This window comes from Melopsittacus undulatus, chromosome 10 (assembly GCF_012275295.1).
Source record: "Melopsittacus undulatus isolate bMelUnd1 chromosome 10, bMelUnd1.mat.Z, whole genome shotgun sequence".
Lineage (NCBI taxonomy): Eukaryota > Metazoa > Chordata > Aves > Psittaciformes > Psittaculidae > Melopsittacus > Melopsittacus undulatus.
The window spans coordinates 5,092,346-5,113,308 of NC_047536.1; the positions used below are offsets into that span (position 1 = coordinate 5,092,346).

Genomic DNA, 20,963 nt, shown 5'->3' on the forward strand with positions numbered 1-20,963 from the left:
TCTGCACAAGCTGGGTCTGCAGGAGCACCACAGGCAGGGCTGGCCCCTCTGCGTCACCGCGGCAGGACCGGCGCCAGCCCCGACCTGCTGCCTCCTTCCTCTTTCACTCCATGTCTTGCCTGTGGCCACATCCTCGTGATGAGACGAGACAGGAGCCCCTGATGACCATCAGCTGCCCCCACTGACGAGCACACTGGGGTGATTTCCAGCCGCCTGCCCGCACGCTGTGGGGAAGGGGAAGCAGGAGTAAGGCAGCTATCGAAAGACAGTTGTGAACCGCAGCGGAGCTGTACATGTCGCACGCGAGGGGCAGGAAGCAGGCAGCCGGGCTTCAGCCTGGTGGTTTCTTCAGCAGTGTGCCGTGGGACAGGCGTCACACTCATCACCTTGGTCTGGCTGACAAGGCAATGTCACCCTGTAGATGAGGCCATCCTGAGTTGTCCTGCTCTGCTGTCCCCTTCCTGCCACCAAAGTGGGTGCTGGGTAGCCCCTGATTCATTTTTCCAGCTCCTTCATGCAGCAGAGGGGTCACGGATGGGAGCAACAGACCCAGTGACACAGCCCCAGCCCAGCCTTGTGAATTGACATTCATCAGCAGGGACATGTGAAGCAGGCACCAAAAATGTGAGAGAAAGAGCAAGGGGAAAAAAGGGACAGTGGGGAAAGCCACAAGCTCTGCAGGAATCATAAGCAGAGGAAAAGAAGGATGAAAAGAGAGATGAGAGATGAAGGGGATGGAAGAGGGATGGGATAGGGACAGAGGGAACGGGAGACAGGTCGGGCAACGGCTGGCTGGGGACCTCGCCGGGTTCTTGGTGCCTTCTACCAAATGCCCCTGCTCAGATCTGTGCCTGTGTCTCCACGGCATGACCGTGCCATCCAGGGGCTCTGCATCCTCCACCTGACATGGAACCCCACATGTCCCTGTGCCTGGAGGGTGAAGCCGCACTACCCCACATGTTCCCACACCATAGGACCAGTGCCCCAGCACCCCACATCACCCCAGCGCATCAGGGGTCACCGTGTCGTGGGACCATTGCTCTGTGGGTCCTCACCTCAGCTTTCCCAGTGCCCCTGTGCCCCACTATTTCCCACGTCCCGCTGCCCAAGGACATGGCTCCCACTGCTCCCCGTGCCCCATGGGTGCCCCACCGCTTCGGAGCGACGCGCGGCGCCGACCACGAGGTGGCGCTGGGGACACGGCGCTGGGGGCGTGGCTTGTTCGCAGCGGTGGGCGGGGCTTGCTCGCTGCGGTGGGCGGGGCTTGCTCGCTGCGGTGGGCGTGGCTTGACCAGACAAAGAGCGTGACATAGGGAGGGCCATGAGTGGGCGTGGCTTACGGAGGGAGGGGTTTGTGGGCGGGGCCTCTGGAGGGGCGGGGCCGGTCGCGGCAGTTCCGGGCTCCGCACGCGCGGGGCGGGCACCGGGCAGCGGGAGCGCGGCCGGGGCAGGGACCGGGATAGGGACCGAGCATTGCAGCGATGCAGCCGCCGCCCCGCAAGGTGAGTGCGGGCTCGGAGCTCAGCACCGGGCGTTGGGGACCGGGTTCTCCCCCGGTGCCAGCGGGGCCGGGACCTGCAGAGCGGGAGTCACACCCGGCGGACCCTCACCGGCGCTGGGCCCTGGCCACCGGCAGCTGCAGCGGCACCCGGTGTGCTGGGCAGTGGGGACCGGTGCCGGGGCAGCGCACGCCGGCCCCGCCGGGGCCGCAGCGTGGCCGGGACTGAGCGGTGCCGTCCCGCAGGTGAAGCTCACGCAGGAGGTGCGGGTCCACATCCTGGAGCAGCTCTCGGGCCTGCAGGGCAAACAGCAGCGGGATGCGGAGCTGCTGGAGGACATCAGGTAGGGCCCTCCTGGTCTGTGTGTGTCCCCTGCAGAGCTGGGACCGGGCAGCGCATCCCACGTGTGAGGCGAGGGCCCAGCCCGCCGGGCACGGCTCACCTTGAGCCTGCCGCGCCGAGGTCGTGGACTCCATCACCCGCCGGGGTAGCCAGACTGAGGCATTGCGCGGTGGGGTGGTGGCAGGGGGGTGATGGCAGGGGTGGCATGTCCCTACCCTCCTGTGTGGGTCCTCACCAGCCCCTCTGTGCCCGCTCCCCGCAGGTCCTACAGCAAGCAGAGGGCTGCCATCGACAGGGAGTACGGGCAGGTGAGGCGGTGCCACCAGTTCAGGAACCGATGGGTTGGGGGGATGTGAAACCAGGCTTCATCCTCGCTGTGTGGGGGCTGTGGAGCAGAGCACAGCATCACACAGTGATGGGCAGCTTTGGAAATTATCCAGCCAACAGGGCTTGGCTGGCCTGTGTCAGCCATGAAGGGCTGTGGTGATGGGTGAAGCATTTTTCCTGCTGGAGAGGGGGGAACGGCCACACTGACCACCTCAGGGCACCCACTGGGATGCTTTGCTGAGCACAGCATGCCTGAACCTCACGTGTTTGGGGGGCCTGGAGGGAAAATCTTGCAGTGGGAGGAAGCTGCTTGGCTCTGTTGTCTGCTGGGTCATCGCAGGGCTCTGCTCTTAAATGTCAGAGCCTTGGTTTGCTCTGTGAGATGTCCTCGCAGCATCCCTTGGGCACAGCCTGCAGCGGAGTTGCATCCCCCCTCCCTGCAGCTGGGCTCCGTGCCATCCTGCTCCCTCTCTGCTCTCCAATCTGGGGGGGGGGGAATGTGCCCCCAAGACTGGGGTCTTGCTTTGCTGGGGGCTCCTCTGCCCCACGTCTGCAGCCAGGGTCCTTCACTGGTGTCCCTTTGCCAGTCTTGTGCCTCAGAAGCCACAGTGAGGGGGGTCATCTCATAGTAGTGGCTGCTCTCCAAAAAGCTTTTCCTGCAGGAAGCATGATGGGATCCCTGCTGACATCCAGCTGCTGTGAGATGTGTGCCCTCCCTGCTCTGAGGATACCCATGGGGTGAACAGACTATGTGGGGGACCCCAAATTCATCCCCAGAGTGGGATGGTGGGATGCTGGAGTGCTCAGCAGGGTTGGGGAGTGCTGGTGATGCTGGGTCTGTCCACAGGCGCTCCAGAGGCTGGCAGGCCAGTTTGTGAAGAGAGACTGGCAGCGGGGCCGCGGCGAGGCCGGCGACTCGAGGTGGGAACAAGGGGCTGGGGCTCGCTGCACACATCCCTCCCAGCTGGGAGATGCCTAATGCCAACCATCCCAGGGAAGGGATGTAATGAAGGATGTGGTACCCAACCCAGATGGGACTGGGGATGCTGTCAGGGAGGCCGGAGGGAGCCTTGCCTTGTCCTAACCCTCATACCCTGCACAGGAGCGCGGTCTCTGTCTGGAGAGGTGTCATTGAGGGGACTGCACACGCCGGGCAGGTCCGTGTCACTGCCTCAGAGAGCTACCGTGCCCTCGCCGCGGAGGCCGCCCGCACCGCCCGGTTCTCCAAGGAGAGGATGCTCAAGAAGGTACCGGGATGAGGACGTGTCCCCTGTGCCTGGGCAGTGGGGACAGCTCCTTGTGTCCCACTGCTGGCGCTCCCCACAGGGCATTGAGAGGCTGCAGAAGGCACAAGCAGAGCTGCTGGAGACGGTGAAGGAGCTGGACAAGGCGAAGAAGCAGTTCACCCACCTCCAGCGGAGCAATGAGGTGGCCAAGGACAAGGCGGCTGATGTGGAGGCTCGGTGAGCAGAGGGGATGGTGGGAGAGGGCTGCCATGGCTGCAGGGTGGGCTCACATCTCCTCTCCTATCCTCCCTAGGCTCCGGAGGAGTGACCGGAGGATATTTCACACCAAGGCCAGCCTGCAAAAGCTCAGTGCCAAGGTCAGCAGCACAGGGTATCGAAACAGGAGGGTGCAGGGGGGATGAGGTGGTGGCCCCCAGCCCATCATCAACCCCTGCTCTCCCCATCCCCGCAGTTCTCTGCACGGCTGGCCGAGCACTCGAGGCAGCTTGCAGGGGTGCACAACGAGTACAGCTTTGCCCTGGTGTCTGCTACTGCCCACCTGGAGCACTACTGGCGTGTGGAGCTGCCAGCTGCCATGCAGGTAGGAGCTGCCTGGACCATCCAAGTCCCTTCCCGAGGTTCCTACAAGAAGCATCTCCCCAGTGCTACTGCAAGGGGATGCAGCAGAGAAGGTCCTGACAGTGCAATCAGGGGGCAGGGATGGTCCACAGCGGATGCAAGTAGTGCTGGGGGGATGCGGGCAGTGCCACGGATGGTTCCCACCTGCTTTCCTGCAGGCCCTGGACGGTGACCTCTATGAGAGGCTGCGGGAGCACTTGTCAACAGCCAGCCGGACAGAGGTGGAGACCTGCCGGGCCACACGGGACTGCTTCCAGGGTATTGCGGAGGCATCTGCACGGGTAACAGCCCCCCTCCAGGAGCTGGGTAAGGCAGAAGGGGATGGACGAGCCCCCAGCCTCACACTGCTCCACTGCTGCAGGTGTGCCGGGAGCAGGACCTCATTCTCTTCCTGCAGGAGCATCCCTCCTTCACCCTGGCCCCTGAGCAGCGCCTCCAGCTCACTGGGATGGAGGAGGTAGGTGGTGGGTGATGGGACATCACAGCAAGGGGGGAGATCTGCACAGCCAGCCCCTTCTCAGCCACCGTGTCTTCGCCCAGGTATGCCTGCTGCCTCCTGGGGATGATGGGGCCAACCTGGAGAAGGAGGCACGGCGCTGGGCTACACGGGTGGCCCGGGACCGCAAAAACAAGGTGCACAGTGAGGAGGTGGGTGCTGCCCTTCCCCACGGAGCGCAGTAAGTTCAATGAGAGGCTTTCCTTGTTTTCTCCCCTGCTTCCACTTTCCCATTAACCTGTGATGCCCACTTAGGTGCTGCAGCGTCTGGAGGCCAGGCGGCAGCAGGTCACAGAGGTGGAAGCAGCTGCCGTGGAGCGGCAGATGGAAGAAGTGAGGGAGAGCATCCGGAAGGCAGAGGTAAGTCCCCCTGTCAGGATGCTCAGGGTGGCTTCCAGGTCTGTCACCCACAGGGTGGTGGATGCAGGGATGGGGAGGTCTGGATGCAGGCATGGGAGATGTGGTGTCTGGGGATGCTCTGCCACTGTGGCAGTCATGCTGGGCACAAGGGGTGATGGGGGTTGCTGGGCTGTCCCATCACCCCATAGGTGTCCCCACAGACCTGGACAATGTGTGTGTGCACAGGTGAGCCGAGTGAAGGCAGAGGCACGGCTGGCGCTGCTGCGGGCAGCAGGGCTGGATGTGGACACATGGCTGGCGGGGGCCATGGTGGGGGCAGGAGAAGAGGCTCCAACAGGGCTGGATCCAGCCGAGTTCGATGACTATGAGGACAGTGATGAGCCGGACGAGGACGATGAGCCCAGCCCTGCTGCCCGCACCTACCCCTACACCTGCCGGGTGATCTTTGGGTACCAGGTACAGCCATGGGTGCCTGTCCCTTACCCTGCCTGCCCGGGGCCAGCACCCTCAGCATCCCTGCCACTTTGTCGCCTGTCCTCTGCAGGGCTGCCAGGCAGACGAGCTGTCCATCACCCAGGGAGAGGAGCTGGAGATCATTGAGGATGGGGATGCAGAGGAGTGGGTGAAGGTGGGAATGGGATGAGTGCCTATATCATGCTGGGGGGGACACATTATGGAGGTCCCCCACGCTCTCCTCTCTCCAGGGGCTGGGATGGTTATATGGTTTCTGTCCCCTCAGGCTCGAAACAAGGCTGGCCAGGTTGGCTATGTCCCTGAAAAGTACCTACTGTCCCTGGGGGGTGAGCCAGGGGCCGGGGCTGGTCCCCCAGGACCTTCTGCATTGCACCGCCAGCTCTCCAGCATCATGGCTGCAGAACTGGTGCTGGAGCCTGGAGGTGGGTGCTGGAGTATCCCCCCAACCCTGGGGATGGGGACAGGTCACCCAGAGCATGCTGAGCCCCTGCCCCATCCTCCCCACAGCCTGGCTCGTGCGAGCTCTGTATGACTATGAGGGGCAGAGCCCTGAGGAGCTGAGCTTCCCCGAGGGGGCCATCATCCGGGTGCTGCCCCGTGCTGCCGGCGAGGTGGATGATGGCTTCTGGACGGGTGACTTCGATGGCCGCGTTGGTGTCTTCCCCTCACTGGTGGTGGAGGAACTCACCGGGGCCCGGGGGCCAACTGAGCAGGTCCGTGGTCCACAGTCGTTGTGTCCCCTTGGTGGGGGGCAGCCCCTGTCTTCTGCAATGGCTGCTGGGGGTTAGACCCCCCCTTCCCGCTGTTCCCATCCCTCTTGACTGTGTCTTCCCAGGAGCTGCCATCACCATCCCCACCGCCCTTCTCCCCACCTGGCCTCACACCCGGGGCCAGCCTGGTCCCCAACCCCTCTTCTGAAGCATCATCGCTGGGAGGTGAGTGCTGGGGGGCTGGGAAGGGGCCAGGGGCAGGCAGAGAGCTGGGCTGAGCTGCTGCACACTTCCAGGTTGCCGGCAGGATGGCACGGGCAGCGGGCAGAGCTCTCCGGACCTGGCAGCCACCCGCCTCCGCCCAGTAAGCCCCATCACAGTGATGCTGTGCCCCAGAACCTACCCCCACCCCTCCTGTAACGTGGGACAGCACCGTCTGTGTGCTCTGGGGGCTCTGAAGGGTGATCAGTGGCCTTGGTACCACTTCCATTCTCTCTCCACAGCTCCGAGCGCCACCACCACCGCCCGGCAGAGCCCCTGAGCCTGCGCCCGAGCTGCCCTTCAGCTGACCTTGCAGGTCCCACATCCCTCTTGCTCCTCAACTCACTTCACCCCATCGAGCCCCCATGGGCTGCTGTCCTGCAGCAGGGGCTTGCACCGCCTCGTACCCTGAGCTGGTCTCTCCAGGGGCCGCATCCTGCCCAGCGCCGCTTGCAGAGTGGTCCTGCATCCCTTTACATCACGTGGTATCCTCACAGCCCCTCTATAGGTGTACTCAGTGCTAAGGCTGTGCCGTGTCTCACCCACCTCTTGCCTCTGCCCCTTCCATCACCCATGCAGCCCTAGTGCAGCCCTGGTTCCTGGGGCACTGAACCTTGAGGTCATCTCCCCACAGGCAGGAGTGGGCACTGGGGGCTGTGCCCCAATAAAGCCAGTTAAGCCTCTGTCGAGGGGTTCAGCAGCTTTAATGGTTTATAGCTTGTCTATGTACAGTGCGGTTACACACCAAAGCTTGCTGCAGGCATGGGGGCTGCCCGCTGGCCTGGCTGCAATCCTTCCCCCCACCCCGGGCCAGGCTCCAGTGGTTTCTGTGCTGGGAATGGGACTGGAAGCTCTTCTCTCCACCTCATCCCACAGGGACCTTGCCGGGTCCCTTACCGGTGCAGGATGTGTGCCTGTGCCCGCTCTGCGTGGCAGGGGTGCCCGGGGGGGCTGTGCTCTGTGGTGAACGTGCTGGGTGGGTTGGGGGTGCTGCCCTGCACCCTGGGGGAGCTCAAGCTGCTGCCTCCATCCCTGCCCCTCGCTGCAGCCCCTCGGCTCCATCCTTCCCCTGGCACCGGGTGGGTAGTGGGGACCGGATCCTGTCCTGCCCCTGCCAGGCCCGGGGAGGTCTCCAGGGCTGGTGCAGTGGGTGGGAGTCAGGTACCTGTTGCCAATGGGATGAGGTCTGGCACCGAGCGCGTTGTCTGTAACGTCGGCGCGTCGCTCCGGCCATGCCAAGCGCGTAGCTGCCAACCCGGGGCCGGCTGCCCCACGGGTACCCCATGGCAGAGCCCCCAGCCCGGCAGGGGTCAGGGGCGGAGCACCTCCTGTCCACGCTCCAGCCAGGAGCGGAGAGGAGCTGTAGGGAGAGGGGCAAGAGGATGGAGCTTGTCCCTGTGGCCACAGCATCCCCCATCAGCCACAGCATCCTCCATCAGCCACAGACTGTCCTGGCTCCGTGTGCCCAAAGCCAGCATCACTGCCTGGGGCTTGGCACACTGGTAACAGGACCTGCCTGTGCAGGACCCAGGGCACTGGGAACCAACCCTCCTAGAGCAGGGGTTCATCCTCTCTCCATCACCAGACCATGACCCACTAGGGCAAGGACACTGCCGCTTCCCACCCCAGCCATCACCCAGGGACTGGGGACAAGCACTCACGTCACACTGTTGCTCCTCGGTCCTGCACCACGGCACTGGGCCCCTGTAGGATAGAGGAGGGATGTGGATGTCAGTGCTCCGGTGGGAGCAGGTTGCTGGGATAGGGGTCTGGTCTCCACTGGCCACAGCAGTGATCCATGGGCCAGGGGGCAGAACCCTGCTGAGGGTCCAGGAGCTGACAACAGCACAAACGCCATCTTGCTGCCCTTCTCCATCACCTGCAGGACACATTGAGCAGCACCTCATGGTGGCCCTGGCTGGGACCTAAGGGTGAGGGAACATCAGAGTGGTGCCAGGGCTTGGTGACAGACATTCTAGTGAGATCCTATTACTGTTCTCCTGGGACTCCATGTCCTGGAGCTCACCAAAACAACAGCCCAAAGCCTGGTGCAGAGTCCAAGCCAAGAGCCTGGCACCACAGAGGAGAAAGAGGAGAAAAAAGTCACCATGTCCCTGGGCTTGCCCTGCGTGTAACTGCTTTCCCAGTGATCAGAGGGGCCACAGCTATTGCCCAAGGCACAGTGGGTCATGGGAGGAAGGATGGTCTGCCACCACTTCTCCAGGTCTCTGTCCTGTGTGGATGCCTTGGGCTGCCCTGCATGAAACAGTTGGAACCTTCCAGCATGGCCCCCAGAAAGCAAAGAGAGGACCAATAAACACAGTGAGTTCCTGCCTTTTCTTTAGCCTACCTTCAGCAGGCACCTTTCTGTGGCTCTTCCATGCTGACCCAGTCAGCTCCATCCCACCTCCCTGCCAAGGGCTGCAGGCATGATCCATGCCTGGCCCATTGAGCTCCAGCAGAGCCAGCCCCAGAAGCAGCCCTGGATCTTTATCCAGATGGTTTGCTTCCTTTTTCTTCCAAGGGCTTTGTCACATGTGTCCAGTACTGGTTTGTTGGGATGAGCCAAGGCCAGTTCCTGGGGCTGCTGATGCAGGTGGGGTGATGTTGCATGAAAAGTCTTCACAAAAGCCTTTCTCCATACCAACAGGTGAGTGAATGCACACATTGTGTGGCTGCTGCCACCACCAACAGCCTCATTTGCTCATTGATAACAGCCACTGATGGAGCAAATCCCCTAAAGTGGGGGCTATTGATGGCCTAGGAAATGGTGTCCTCACCAGTGCTCTCTGGCACCTCCAGCAGGGTGGTTGGGTGGGATGGCTGGGTGGTATCAGTGCTGGTGCTGGGAGCTCCAGCTATGGTAGCTTCCTGTCTGAGCACAGCCAGCACCAGCCCCTCTGGAGAAGGGAAGAACAACCAAGAACTGACCCGTTGGCTTTGCCATCTCCTAGACTTCAAGGCAAGAAAGGCTCCTGGTGTCATCTGTCCCTGCCTGGACATTGCACTGGGGCCATGCTGAGCCCCAGCATTGTGGGGAGGCTACAGTTTCGGAGGGACCAAGCTATGTGCAGTAACAGAGCTACCGCAGGTCGAGTAAAAGCCACCCCAACTACAAAAGAAAACTCATCCCTTGCCCTAGGGGCAGCCGGCAGCAGGTCTGCAGCATCTCCCATGCAAGCCAACCAGTGACCTACCTTTGCCCCAGCAGTGCAAGCACTGGTGGGATGGGAACTGTCACAGTGACTGCATCCCCCAGACATTAGAAAGAGATGGAATCAAGAAAGATGAGCAGAAACAGGGTGGCAGGCCAGGTCCCAGGCCACAGCTCACACCACCACACTGGGGCTGGTTGATATCAGCAGCAGTTGGGATGCTGAGCCACAACCCAAACCCCCCAGCCCAGAGGACCCCACAGGTACAAGGAAGAGGAGGAACCCACCTTCTGCCCCACATCCCCCACTGCGGGATGTTTCCTGCTGTTGTCATCTCTTCCCAAGTCATCAGCCTGCTCATGCAGACTCAAGCTCCCGTGAATATCCGACACTTCATCTGCCGACCCCAGTCCGATCTCCTCCAGGCAGATGCTGGCTCCTTCCTGCACCAGCGCTCCCGGGATGCTGGGACTCGACCCTCCGAGCATCCGCTGGCTCAGGAGCTTCCTCTGGCGGCTGGTGCTGCCAGGAGCAGTGCCAGCATCCTGCAGGGATCCCGCCGTGCCGGAGCCCTTGCCCGCTCGCCGGCTGTCGCGAGTGCTGGAGCTGGCTGGGGTGTTGGGGGCCGGGGTGGTGGAGCAGCTCTGCCCCCCGCTTTTGCCACCCTGGACACCCTTCTGGACGTCTCCGTTCTGCAGGGCACCCGTAGGGACAGTCCCATTGCGTGCCTGCTCCCGCTGGAGCCGCTCGCTGCTGTGCTCCAGCTCCTCCGTGCTCAGCTCCCGGCTGCCGTCGGGCAGGGACCCATCCTGCTGCTCATGGAAAGTGGGTTTCTTCCCGATGTGTGTGACACGAAACCTGGAATGGGGGCAGGAGGGATCAAAATCCTTTTCCTTCTTTTCCCCAGCTGTATTCCCAGCTTGCCTGCACCTCCAGCCTTGGATCTCCTCTCTTTGTCATCAACTGGTGACGATCTCCAACCTTCCAGACCCACTTAACACCACTGACCCCCACTCTAGCTATGTCCCCACTGACTTAATCCCATTTTCCCCTTCACTTTTGGCAGAACAAATAGAGAAGGATGAAAAGGTCAATCCAGATGTTGTCTGGTGCTGGCACTGCCAGCCTGTTCTCCCTGTAGGATGGGTCACAGCTCTTGGAAATTCTCCAAGATGCAACCTGGATGAGCAGGAGCTTGCACAGAAACTCAGGTGTTGATTCAGAAGGTGAAATGCAAACCTGCTAAGCCTGGTAAGGAGGGGATGGCCATGAAGATCTGCATGGAAGTTGGTCTGGCACCCTCAAAGGATTAGTTTATAACCAAAGGTGATGCAGTATTGCACGTGGGGAGGAGAAGTTAGGGATCTACCATAAGTTTGGGATTTGTGAGACGTAACGCATAGGCAAAGCCTAAGTCTGAATTACAAGCAATCTGATTGTGACCAACACTGTGATTCCTCTTTGGAAGCAAGGCAAGCAACTGCTGGACCAGCAGATGGGAAGGCTCTTCCATGTGAGCTGGTGTCCACCAGCCAAGGAAGACTGATCCCATCACAGAGATCTCCCACAGTCCATGACTCACCCAGCAGCCCTGTGCCTGAGTCACACATGGATGAGCTGCAGATGGCCCTGGCTGTGTGGAAGCTCAGCTGTGAGCCAGCACTGGGGCAAAACACAACTTCAGCAGCAAATTCAAGCTGTTGGGGCTGAAAAACCAGGGCCCAAAGGTGAAGGGCATGGCAGTACAGCCACTCAGAAGGAAGGAACTGAGAAGAAAGGTCCAAGAGATAAGAAGAGATGCCAGATGAGATACCAGAGGTAAAGGAGACCACTGCCAGGCTGAGGACCTAGTGGCAGTCTGTGGGCAGCACAGATCCCTCTGCAGATTGCTCTTGATTGGAAGGGTCAGGAAGAGAAATGCTCCAGCTCCAGACAAGGTATCCACAGGACTGCTCAGGTCAGGCCAAGCAGCAGCAAACGTGACCTTTCAGGTCTATCCAGATAATTGGAGATAAGGCACCAAGCACTGCGATTTGGGAAGACCAGAGAATGTTCCAGACCTGAAGAGGGCCAGGGAGATGGCACAAGTGACAAGATCATTGAGCAATGCCAGCCTGGAGGAGCCAGGAACAGGTTCAAAGGAACAGGCAGAGTTCGGACTGGAGGGGGCACAAGAGGTAACGTAGCCAGCTTATGTGTGGTGAGGGGAAAGGCAGGAGAGCGCTGTCTGTCTCCTCGTCAGCATCACTGGGGCACTTGATTCAGTAGGATGGGACACTGCGGCTGACCGGGCTAAGGACGGAGGGTCAGACCCTCCAGTGGACAAGCTCTGCTGCTGACAACTGGTTTAGAGAAAGCCCTAAGATAAATGGTAAATCAGTCAATAATGTAAGAGTGCAGATCATATAACGCTGATTGCCTCAGAATTACAGAACCATTTAAGAGCAAAGAGCCCTCGGGAGGTCTTCAGTCCAACCCTCTGCTTGGAACCAGGCCACCTCCCACTCTCAGGCAGGTTGCCCAAGGCCCCATCCAGTCTCCAAGGCTGAAGACCCCTCCACTCCTGCACCATTCTCATAGTGAAAGGGTTTCTTCCTTACAGCCTTTCTGGATTTCTCTTGCTGCAACTTTTGGCCATTGCCTCTTCCTTGTGCATCCCTGGGAAAAGTCAAGCTCCACCTCCATTTAAACTCCCCCACCCCTTTGAGTACCTTTAGAGAGCAATTAGATCCCCCTCTATTACTTCTTCAGGCTAAATAAACGCTATTCCCTCATAGCTCCTCACACACCACATGCTCCAGCCCCTGGTGAGCTTGGTGGACCTCCACTATCCTCCCTCCTTTCCACTCCACCAGGGATGAGGCTGTGCCTACCAGCTGCCAACCAGACTCAGTCAATGAGCTGCAGGTAACAGGGAAGGGAGCTGGACTCTCAACCACCATGTCCAAGACAAAAGCAACAGCAAGGAAAAGAGAACAAAACCTGAGGATTGCAACAGAAGAGGTGGGTTAAAGGAGCTTTTGTCTGTAGCATCAGTCATGAGTCAAAGCACTTCCTGCAATCAAGATATTTCTACTAAATAAGGCACAGCAAGGGCAGTCCCAGAAGAGTAATCCAGGATCTGAAGGAGCAAAAGGGCCAGCTTGGAAATGAGAACCAGAACCTGGAGGTAGTTGTATATCTCATGGGCTCACAGGACCCTTAGTGCTTGGACCTCATAGCAAGGAGATTCAGGAAGTGGAAACTTCAAATACGACCTTGGAGAGATGCTATGACTGTACCATGGAGAAGGCTGGTGTGACATGGGATATTAGCAAGGTTGAAGAGAATAAAAACAGATTTGCAGGAAGGTGCCTGTAGGAAAGGAAACCATTGTCTATGGCACTCAGAGGTGACTGAGAGGAGACTGACAAGAGCATGACCAAAGGATACAGAGGAGTGGATGGAGCTGGGCACCAGCCAGGGAATGAGACTAGCCATGAGTATGCAACTGTGCAGAGATCTGGCCATTAACCACCACCACCACCAAGGACAGCTGACAGCTACAGGCAAAGAGGAAGCCAGAAGCCATCAGCCACCATAAAGTGAGACTGTAGCTGGAGTTCAGCATGGGGAGGTCCAGCGCGTGTCTCCCCCAGCTCCCCATAAAACCCCCAATTCACCTCCTTACAGAGACTCCTAGTTATGATGGTGGAAAACCCCAAAACTCACCCCCATGATGCCCACTCTGGCTCAACATCACCATGAACAACCATCTCTCTGGACCACAATGTGCAGCCTTAGCAGGTCTTATGCTCTAATAAAGACCCACTGCAGGACCTGAGCACAGCAGAGCTCTATGTCTCACCAAGGTGTCCATCCAGGGACCAGCAGTTGCTCATTGTCCTGCCCTGATCAGCACAGCAGTGTGGAGCTCAGCCCTGAAGAACTTTGCTAAAGGTTTTGTGCTGGAGAATGGGGCAACCTGGGCAATGCTGCAGATGGTACTAGAGGTTATGGGCTACACAGAGACCACAGGAAGTCCCTTGAGGTGAAACAAGTTGGGGACTGGAAAAGTATCTGTGGGAAGTATCAGGTACACTCCCCTGTTCTTATATTCCTGCCATGTCATCTAATTACAGTCATCAGTTGACACAGAGACCTGGAGGAGCACAGCCACCTTTTCATTCTGATGGTGGTGGCTGGTAACTTGGACCTGGGCCCTGCTGTCATCTCCTCTCCTTCCTAATGAGATCCCTAAATCCTGGGGTCACTGCTGCTGTTGGGCAGCAAGAGTCCTGCTTGCACATAGCTGGGGCAGCAGGCTTTGAAAGGACATGGATTTGGGGCTCTGCCCAGCACTGAGTCAGCAGAACAACCCAGGCTTGAGTCACCTTCCTCAAGGAGAAGGAGGGAAGCCACCACATGAGCATCATGGCCTGCCACATACCACAAGCATTTCCAGGTCCAAGAGGCACCTGGGTCCTCAGGACTGCAAGTGGAGAAGGGGAAAGGAAGAAGGGAACTGAGAAGACTCTACATGATGCTTGCTCCATCAGAGCAGATGGGCAGTGTCTAGCAAGTGTCACTGGAGTACCTGCCCACTGAGAAGACAGTGGTCTCTCCAGGGTGCATCCTGCCTTTGCCATCCTTGGACCGTCCTTGTCGATGCAGTGGGTGCCTCTTCCTCTTGCTGCAGTGGATGCAGGGGGCCTGTGTGGAGCCCAGATGCACTGTGTGGTGATGTGGTGGGCCCCCATCCTGGCTGTTACGGTGGGGACAAAGGCTGCAAACAGAAGGACATGACAGGTCATGTTATCTGGATACTTCCCAACTATGGAGCAGCCTCACTGCAGAAAGCCTTGAGAAGCAGCAGCTCTGAAGGGGACCTCCTGTGGGGAGAGGAAGAAGACCTATCCACCTTGACAGTGGGGTAAAGCAACCCTTGGGAGAGCAGGAGTTCTTATGGGGAAGATGCTTTATAACACACTGGAAAGAGGCTGGCTGCAGCTTCCAAACCAAGGTGATACCCAAAGGCTGCTCCTCCCTTACACCCCACAAGCTGGTATATGCTTCCCTCACCTGGGCACTGGCACTGGGATGTCCCCTTCATTGTCCCCCAGCATCTCCTTGAGAGCTTCCGCATTTGCTGAGAAGAGAGGAAGAAGGGAATGCACCAGCTGAAGCGATCAGCACATCTCCAGGCCAGCCTTAGGAAGTGCTCACCTTCATTTTGTATGATGCATCTCACAATCTTCTCCACAGTGTCCTCATTCAGCTCCTCCTCTTCATCTGGAAAAAGAAAACATGGCACTGAGGGCTGGGATTTGGACACCAGTCCCTTCCCAGAGCAGTCACATCAACAGAGAGGTTGGAGAAGCCTTTTGTCCCCCATCGAGCTGGGAAACCCATGGGGAGCAGCAGATCCCTCACCCTGAAAAAGAAATGGCTAAACCAGAAGCCGTGTGTGTGTCGAGACACATACAGGGGTTGTGTTGCTCCTTCAGAACTGGGAGCATCACAAGAAATGAGTGGGGAGAAGGTTCAAAACAAATGAAAAGACGAGGTACTTTTGGGGGCACGGTCCAGCCCTGGAGCCCCTGGCTGCAGGATGCTGCTGCTGCTGGGTCTCAAGGATAAACAGGACAAGTTTACAGTAAAGAAACCTACTGGGGCCTGTTAAATACGGAGAAGCCATCTCTGATGGAGCAAACCAGGAGCTGCACACTTTTAGATGCCTAACAAACTGTGCTGGGGAAGCTTGGCTTAGTGTCTGCTCCATTGTGGTATTCATTCCTAGCATCCTTCTCAACCTGCTTCTGGCCACTATCAGAGGCAGGAGGCTTGGCTGAATGGACTTCAGCCCAGTTCACAGCGTTACATGTTCCAGCGAGCAGATCAGAGCCATGGTCTGGAAGGCAGCTGCCTCAAACATCATGGTCAAGGGCTACCACCATGATCCTGGAAGCCTATGGAGATGTTTCCCTTAGCTGTGGCATATCCTGCAAGCAAAGCCAATCCTGGAAAGTTCAGACACTGTCTCCATATGTAACCAAGTCAATTAAGCCAAAGGAGTGTATCCAAGGGCACCGAGAAGCTCCTCTTGTGTCCATATGTGAGCTGGAGGAGCCACATTACCTTCCTGTGCATGGGAAATGGTAGCAGGAGGTGCCGATCCCCCAAGCACTGGTGATGGCACAGGGAGGTGGAGGAGGTGTGCAGCACCATTTGGCCTACAGAAGCAGCCAGAGGAATGTGTCATCTCCATTTCAGGAGAGATTCATGAAACCATTAAAAGTCAGATCTTGCTTGGACCAAACTCTAGCTTGTACCCACACTTGATGCTGCAGTTACTTCCCAATCTAACTACCCAAGAGTGACTTACAGTGAAATGATGGAGAAAACCCCTAAAAGTCACCTTCTAGCTCCAGCCTTCATGAACACAACAGGGACTGGAAGAAGACATGAGTGACAGCAAACACCATGCTGCCTTCATGCTGGACCTCCTAATGCCAAAAGGGCAGAGGGACAGCTTGTGCTCTGGCTGAGGGATGCTTTGCTTGTAGGGGATGTGGGATATAATTCAGGTGCTGCGGATTCAACAGGACCTGGCTGTTCATCAGCATTATCTTTTGGTGATAATGCTGCTTTGGGAAGAGCCACATGCTGGTTCCCACCTCCTTAACACCACCAGACTTTCCAGCCTGTGGAGCCAGCACTTCAGAGGGCTCTCCAAACAACAACACTCCCAATCCCCAGGGAACACCGCACTGCCCACCCCTTCTTCCTAGCCCAGCAGCACGTGATGGGTAATCCTCCCATCCCCAACCCACATCACAGGAGTGTGTTTAAAGGAGCATCAATCCACGCTGAGCAAAAGATAGCATCGGATCCCCACTGAGCCCCCCGAGCACCAGCACTCACTGGCCTGGAGCTCTGCCAGCGCGTCTTTATTATCTGGGTCGAGCTCGTCTCGGAAGGTCCGGCACCGGTAACCCTTCTTCTTCAGGACATGGCAGATCAGGAAACCCACCAGCCCCATGATGAAGAAGACAAGGACAAGGAGGAAGACCATATACAGGCTGTGCTGGGGGTCTGTCTCCCCATCTTCGGTGCTGTGCTGGTCTGACATGCGGATCTAGGAGAAGGGGGAAGGCAGCTCAAAGAACACAGTGCTCACCCCCCGTATCCATCCTCTGTCTCCTCATCCTCCTGTCCACCTTCAGCAAGAGCCACAGAGGTGGCTCCGTGCAGTCTCCCAAGGACACTGCTGCCCCACACACACCCTGCAAGAGGCATCCCAAGGGCAGCGGTGGCAGCATCCCCGCAGGCCTGCCCGGCCCCTGGCTGCGGCGCTTCCCCATCCCTTGCAAGCAGCTTCCCAAGGGCACCGGTTCCCCGGCCTCCTCCGGGCTCTGCGGCGAGCGGCATCACCCCGCTCGCCCTTGCAGGAGGATGAGCACCCTCACTGCACAGCGCAGACCCGCCACCCCCTGCATCCCTCGCTACTCACGGCCGGGGGCCTCCACCGGCACCGGCAAAGGCACAGGCAAAGGCAGGGGCAGGGCAGGCAGGGAGCCGCGGCAGCCGGGCAGGTGGAGGGCCGAGCCGGCCGGCAGCTCCCGCATCGTCCGCGAGCAGAACCGAGCTCATTCCCTGCGCCCCGGCTCCCCTGGGCTTTCCCATCTCCCTTCCCGGGGGCTCAGAGCGCGGCCGCCCGCTCGCCGGTTCCACTTCCCGGTACGAGGCAGGGTGTCCCCCGGCTGTCCCCGCTGCTGCGGCGGTACCTGGGCCTGCGGTCCTCCGCAGCGCTCTCCTCTTCACCTTCACCTGCCTCCTAGCAACCCCGCATCCCTGCGGCTCGGGACCGCGGCGAGCATCCTCTGGTCCCCCGGCTCCCGGCTGCCTCTTCCTTCCTTGGAAGGAGCCGAGCTGCTCCTGGGAGCCGCGGCAGCCTGCCGCTGCCTGACAGCGAGAGCAGCCCGTCTGTCCCGGCGCTGGGAAGAATCACTCCGAAGCGGTTTCAGGGGAGGAAGGTGCAGAGGGAAGCTCAGGGAAATGCCGGCGGCTGCAGCGGGGAGCAAACAGGAACGCCGCTCAGGGAAGCCGGCGCTGGCAAGCTGCTGCCCGCCCCGAAGCGAATAACCTCACCCACATGCGAGCCAGCCCTGGTTCCCCCGGCACCCTCCTTTCCTAAGCGCTCGGCGATTTTTAGAGCACTGAGCCGTAGTGATGGGGGGGACACAGGGGTAGAAGTGGGGCTCAGCTAGACCAGGACTGGTCCTGCACCAGTGTGTGCAAGGGGAGAGGGGTGCAGACACCCTCACTATGATCACAGCACCGAGGACATGGTGGAAAAGGAGCCCCTGGAGACCCTACAGCCCAACCCTCTGCCCCAGCCAATGGTCTCTCCCTCCTTCCTCAAAAGGGATGGCTGAGACATTTGAAATCTCCAGCCATGGTGGTCCCTGGTCCTCCCTTTCTATCTCCATCACATTATCCTCACTCTGAGAGGCTTCATCCAACTCTTCTTTCCTACTACAAGCTAGTCTTGCTCCTCTCCATCCTTAGCCCACTTTTCCACCTAGACCCTGAGAAGCCCAGGCAACCCTCCCACCCCATCTCTAGCGATCTATCTATCTATATACGCATCCAGTTGTAGGAATTATCCCACCATAATCCATATTGCCATGAGGAAACTTGCAGGTCCTCTTCATGAACTATGTAATGATGAGGGCTCCTGTCCTTCTCCACAAGTGAGGACAACTCAAGTGAGGACCAAGAGTCACCTCCCAGGAGCACAGGAGCTCCATCACTGTAACATGAAGAGGTCACAGCATCATAGGTACCACCCATCCATTTGCTGTCCTGATAGGGACAGGTAAGATGGACCATCTATGGCAAGACTGCAGGCAGGGAGACATTCCTCCTGCCATGCACTGCTATGGCCACAGGAGAGGAGAGATCTCTTAATGCTAGGGAACAAGCTGCAGCATCATCCAAGTCTCTGCTGATCAAGAACTTAAAGGTGGTTTACTCTTTGCCCTTGTTTCTTTGAAGAGGGGGACCTCACAGGGATGAGTTCCTGCAACTTTCCCTGGTTAAGTTTTAACCCATTGCCCCTTGTCCTGTCACTACAGTCCCTAATGAAGAGTCAAGCTGCTCCTGCCTGGCTCTGCAGTTGGGTTATCCCAGCCCACAGTGGTTTTTTTCCTAATGCCTCCCACCAGGGAATTGTCCAAGACTCCATCCTCCTTCCACCAGCCCAGCCTCAGCATCCCTCTGGGCTGCTCAGTCCTTGTCCCACTGTGGGACGCTGTTAGCACTTCAGTGGCAAGACCATGAGCCTTGGCTCATGCAGCACCTCACAGGTGACCCATGAAAGACACCACAGCTCCTCTCTGCCCCAAGACCAGGGAGCATGGCAGGCATGAATCCACACAGCTGAGATCACCCTTCCAAAGAGTCTGAGTCCATCCTGGCCAGGGGGATGGTCCCCACATGGGGCTAAGCTCCACACCATGCCAGGGAGGTTTGAACATGGCTATGGGCTGGATGCTCATGGCTCATCCAGAGGCTGGGTTCTGTATCCTCTGTCCCCTCCCAACCCCTTTCCAGCTCCTGTCCCTGTCCTGTGTGACCCCACCAGCCAAGGCAGTGCAAGCTGAGACACAGCACCAATCCTGCCAGAGCTCTAAGTCCTTGGAGGCTATGATCCCTCCCGTGCCATTGCCTGAAAGCCTTTAAATTTTAAGCCACCAGGTCCAGAGGTGGCATGGGAGGGAGGGGACAGAGCAATGAGGAGGGGTGGGGGAACAGTGTTGTCCCACATCACCCCATACTGCGGCCAGCTCTGGTCCCAGTGTATCACCACTTTACCTCTTGTCCATTCTCTTCCCATGCTTCCCCCGCAGCCATCATGACAGATGTCACCCCACAAGCAATGTGAATGCTCCCGCTCAGGGATTCATCCACCCTGGCCCTGCTGCTTGTCCATATGGCAGCTAAACGGGACAGGTCACCTGGCTCCAGCAATCCCATGGGCATGTTCCAACCAGGATCTCGACTGTGGTGCTCAGCCCAGAAACTGCCACCATCTCTGCAAAAGTGCTACATCCCATTGCATCAAACACCTCCCTGATTATTAAGCCCTTATTTAAGATTTTCAAACATCCCCAGCAAGCTAATGGCCTTTAAACCACAGCATGGTTTTGCTCTCTGAGCATGAAGAACATCCAAAAATACCCTTCTCCGATGCTTTCTTTGCACCGCTCCAAGACTCGTAAAGATGCCCAGAGCAGCGACTGGCTTCCAGAAAGGGAGCTGGGCCAGCAAAGCTGGGAGCAGGGCTGTGTTTGCTCCTTCCTCACCCCTATCCCCAGCTGGCTGGACGCTATCTGGTGGCAGCACCTTGCAGAATGACAACCAGGTGATCGTCATGCAGAGGGAGCAGCCCCACTGAGACATCAGCGTGCTCCTTGTGCTCCCTGCTACACCCTTGTTGTTCTGCACACTCAAAGCCTGTTTATTGAAATGGCGCTGGGCTCAGTGCTCACCGTGCTAAGAATCACAGCTCTGAGTGTTCACAGCCCTGTAGGGTCAAGGCCAGAGGGTCTTGCATTCCCTGGAGCATCTGTGCTTTGGAGCCAGCATCCTAAAGTGAAACACTCATGAAGAATAGTGTGGAGAAAGCGGCGCCCCTACAGTAAGTGGCAAAGCCAGCCAGAAGCATCATTTAATAATCCCGTGATTTAATGGCACCTTGAAACTAGTCCCTCACCTGCTTGCTGCCAGCACAGACCTCAAAATCCCATGCCATCACTTCAATGCCCTGCCAGCCTCATCCCGCACACCCCAGCCATGCATGAAGGAAGCCATGCTGCATGCCAAGGGGTTTCCCTCCTACACGTTTATTACCCAGCATCAAAATCCTGCTGCTGAGAAGCCATGGAACATCCTGGTGCCAATCTGATGTGGTCTCCATCCTTACCCAGCTCTTGGCGTGTCCCTTGGGTGTCCTTGCCTTTTGCCTGCTGCTCTCTGACACCCCAGCAGGTGGTTTGGGCAGCCTGGCTCCAGCTCAGCACCCTTCACCCCCAGCCTCCTGCCCAAGGCAAGTGATCAGGCAGGAGACCGGCAGGACCAAGACTTTGACAAGCATTGATTTTGGCTAATTAGTTTTCCAAGCCTTTGGACAAGGCCACCTGCTCCATTCAACCTTCCTTGTTTCCAGCCCACAGGGAACAGGTTTTTGCCACCAGTATCACTCGCAGCATGGCCCCAGACCTGTCCCTCGCTGGCGTCAGGGAAGGTTCAGGGTTTTCCATCCATTCCACATGGCTGCTGTTTTGTACACAGCAATTTTCCGTGGAGCTTTTGTCCACCCCCTGCCTGGCAGTGCCTCCCTGTCCCCACTCCCTGCCAGCCCCATCAGGTTATTGTTCAAGGGGGGACCTGCAGCTGGGAGTGCTGCTTGGCCGGGTGACAGCCAATAG

The 20,963-nt window shown here is 58.4% G+C and overlaps 2 protein-coding genes across 4 annotated transcripts; one reads left to right on the forward strand and one right to left on the reverse strand.

Annotated features, from left to right (window-relative positions):
• The first annotated feature begins 1,386 nt into the window (after nt 1-1,386).
• FCHSD1 (FCH and double SH3 domains 1) lies at nt 1,387-7,041 on the forward strand. 3 transcript variants are annotated; one of them, XM_034067104.1, is made up of 19 exons: nt 1,387-1,502; nt 1,745-1,842; nt 2,104-2,149; nt 3,016-3,089; nt 3,271-3,415; nt 3,495-3,631; nt 3,708-3,771; nt 3,867-3,995; nt 4,192-4,314; nt 4,395-4,490; nt 4,574-4,681; nt 4,785-4,889; nt 5,115-5,345; nt 5,434-5,517; nt 5,629-5,785; nt 5,871-6,076; nt 6,199-6,298; nt 6,370-6,437; nt 6,577-7,041. In XM_034067104.1, the coding sequence occupies exons 1-19, from the start codon at nt 1,482-1,484 to the stop codon at nt 6,640-6,642; spliced, it is 2,058 nt and encodes a 685-aa protein (XP_033922995.1). In that variant the 5' UTR covers nt 1,387-1,481; the 3' UTR covers nt 6,643-7,041. The 3 variants fall into 3 exon arrangements, with proteins under 3 accessions (XP_033922995.1, XP_033922996.1, XP_030901253.1); XM_034067105.1 differs by lacking the exon at nt 3,016-3,089; XM_031045393.2 differs by lacking the exon at nt 1,387-1,502 and having other exon boundaries at nt 1,758-1,842; nt 2,831-3,089.
• Nucleotides 7,020-17,587, reverse strand: RELL2 (RELT like 2). Its single transcript, XM_005144958.3, has 8 exons — nt 17,256-17,587; nt 16,393-16,606; nt 14,695-14,760; nt 14,551-14,617; nt 14,066-14,254; nt 9,777-10,347; nt 7,996-8,038; nt 7,020-7,694 (listed from the first exon to the last, which is right to left on the reverse strand). The coding sequence occupies exons 2-7, from the start codon at nt 16,598-16,600 to the stop codon at nt 7,997-7,999; spliced, it is 1,143 nt and encodes a 380-aa protein (XP_005145015.2). The 5' UTR covers nt 16,601-16,606; nt 17,256-17,587; the 3' UTR covers nt 7,020-7,694; nt 7,996.
• Nucleotides 17,588-20,963: the final 3,376 nt, after the last annotated feature.

Excerpts from the sequence above, each read along its gene's own strand:
- FCHSD1 (XM_034067104.1), top strand. The coding sequence starts at position 1,482 with ATGCAGCCGCCGCCCCGCAAG. Across the intron at positions 3,772-3,866 it reads TGCAAAAGCTCAGTGCCAAG|TTCTCTGCACGGCTGGCCGA; the intron begins GTCAGCAGCACA and ends CCATCCCCGCAG. Across the intron at positions 6,077-6,198 it reads CCCGGGGGCCAACTGAGCAG|GAGCTGCCATCACCATCCCC; the intron begins GTCCGTGGTCCA and ends GTGTCTTCCCAG.
- RELL2 (XM_005144958.3), bottom strand. The coding sequence starts at position 16,600 with ATGTCAGACCAGCACAGCACCGAAGATGGGGAGACAGACCCCCAGCAC. Across the intron at positions 14,761-16,392 it reads GCTGGCAGAGCTCCAGGCCA|ATGAAGAGGAGGAGCTGAAT; the intron begins GTGAGTGCTGGT and ends TTCTTTTTCCAG. Across the intron at positions 10,348-14,065 it reads ACTGTCTTCTCAGTGGGCAG|GTTTCGTGTCACACACATCG; the intron begins GTACTCCAGTGA and ends CCCCCATTCCAG.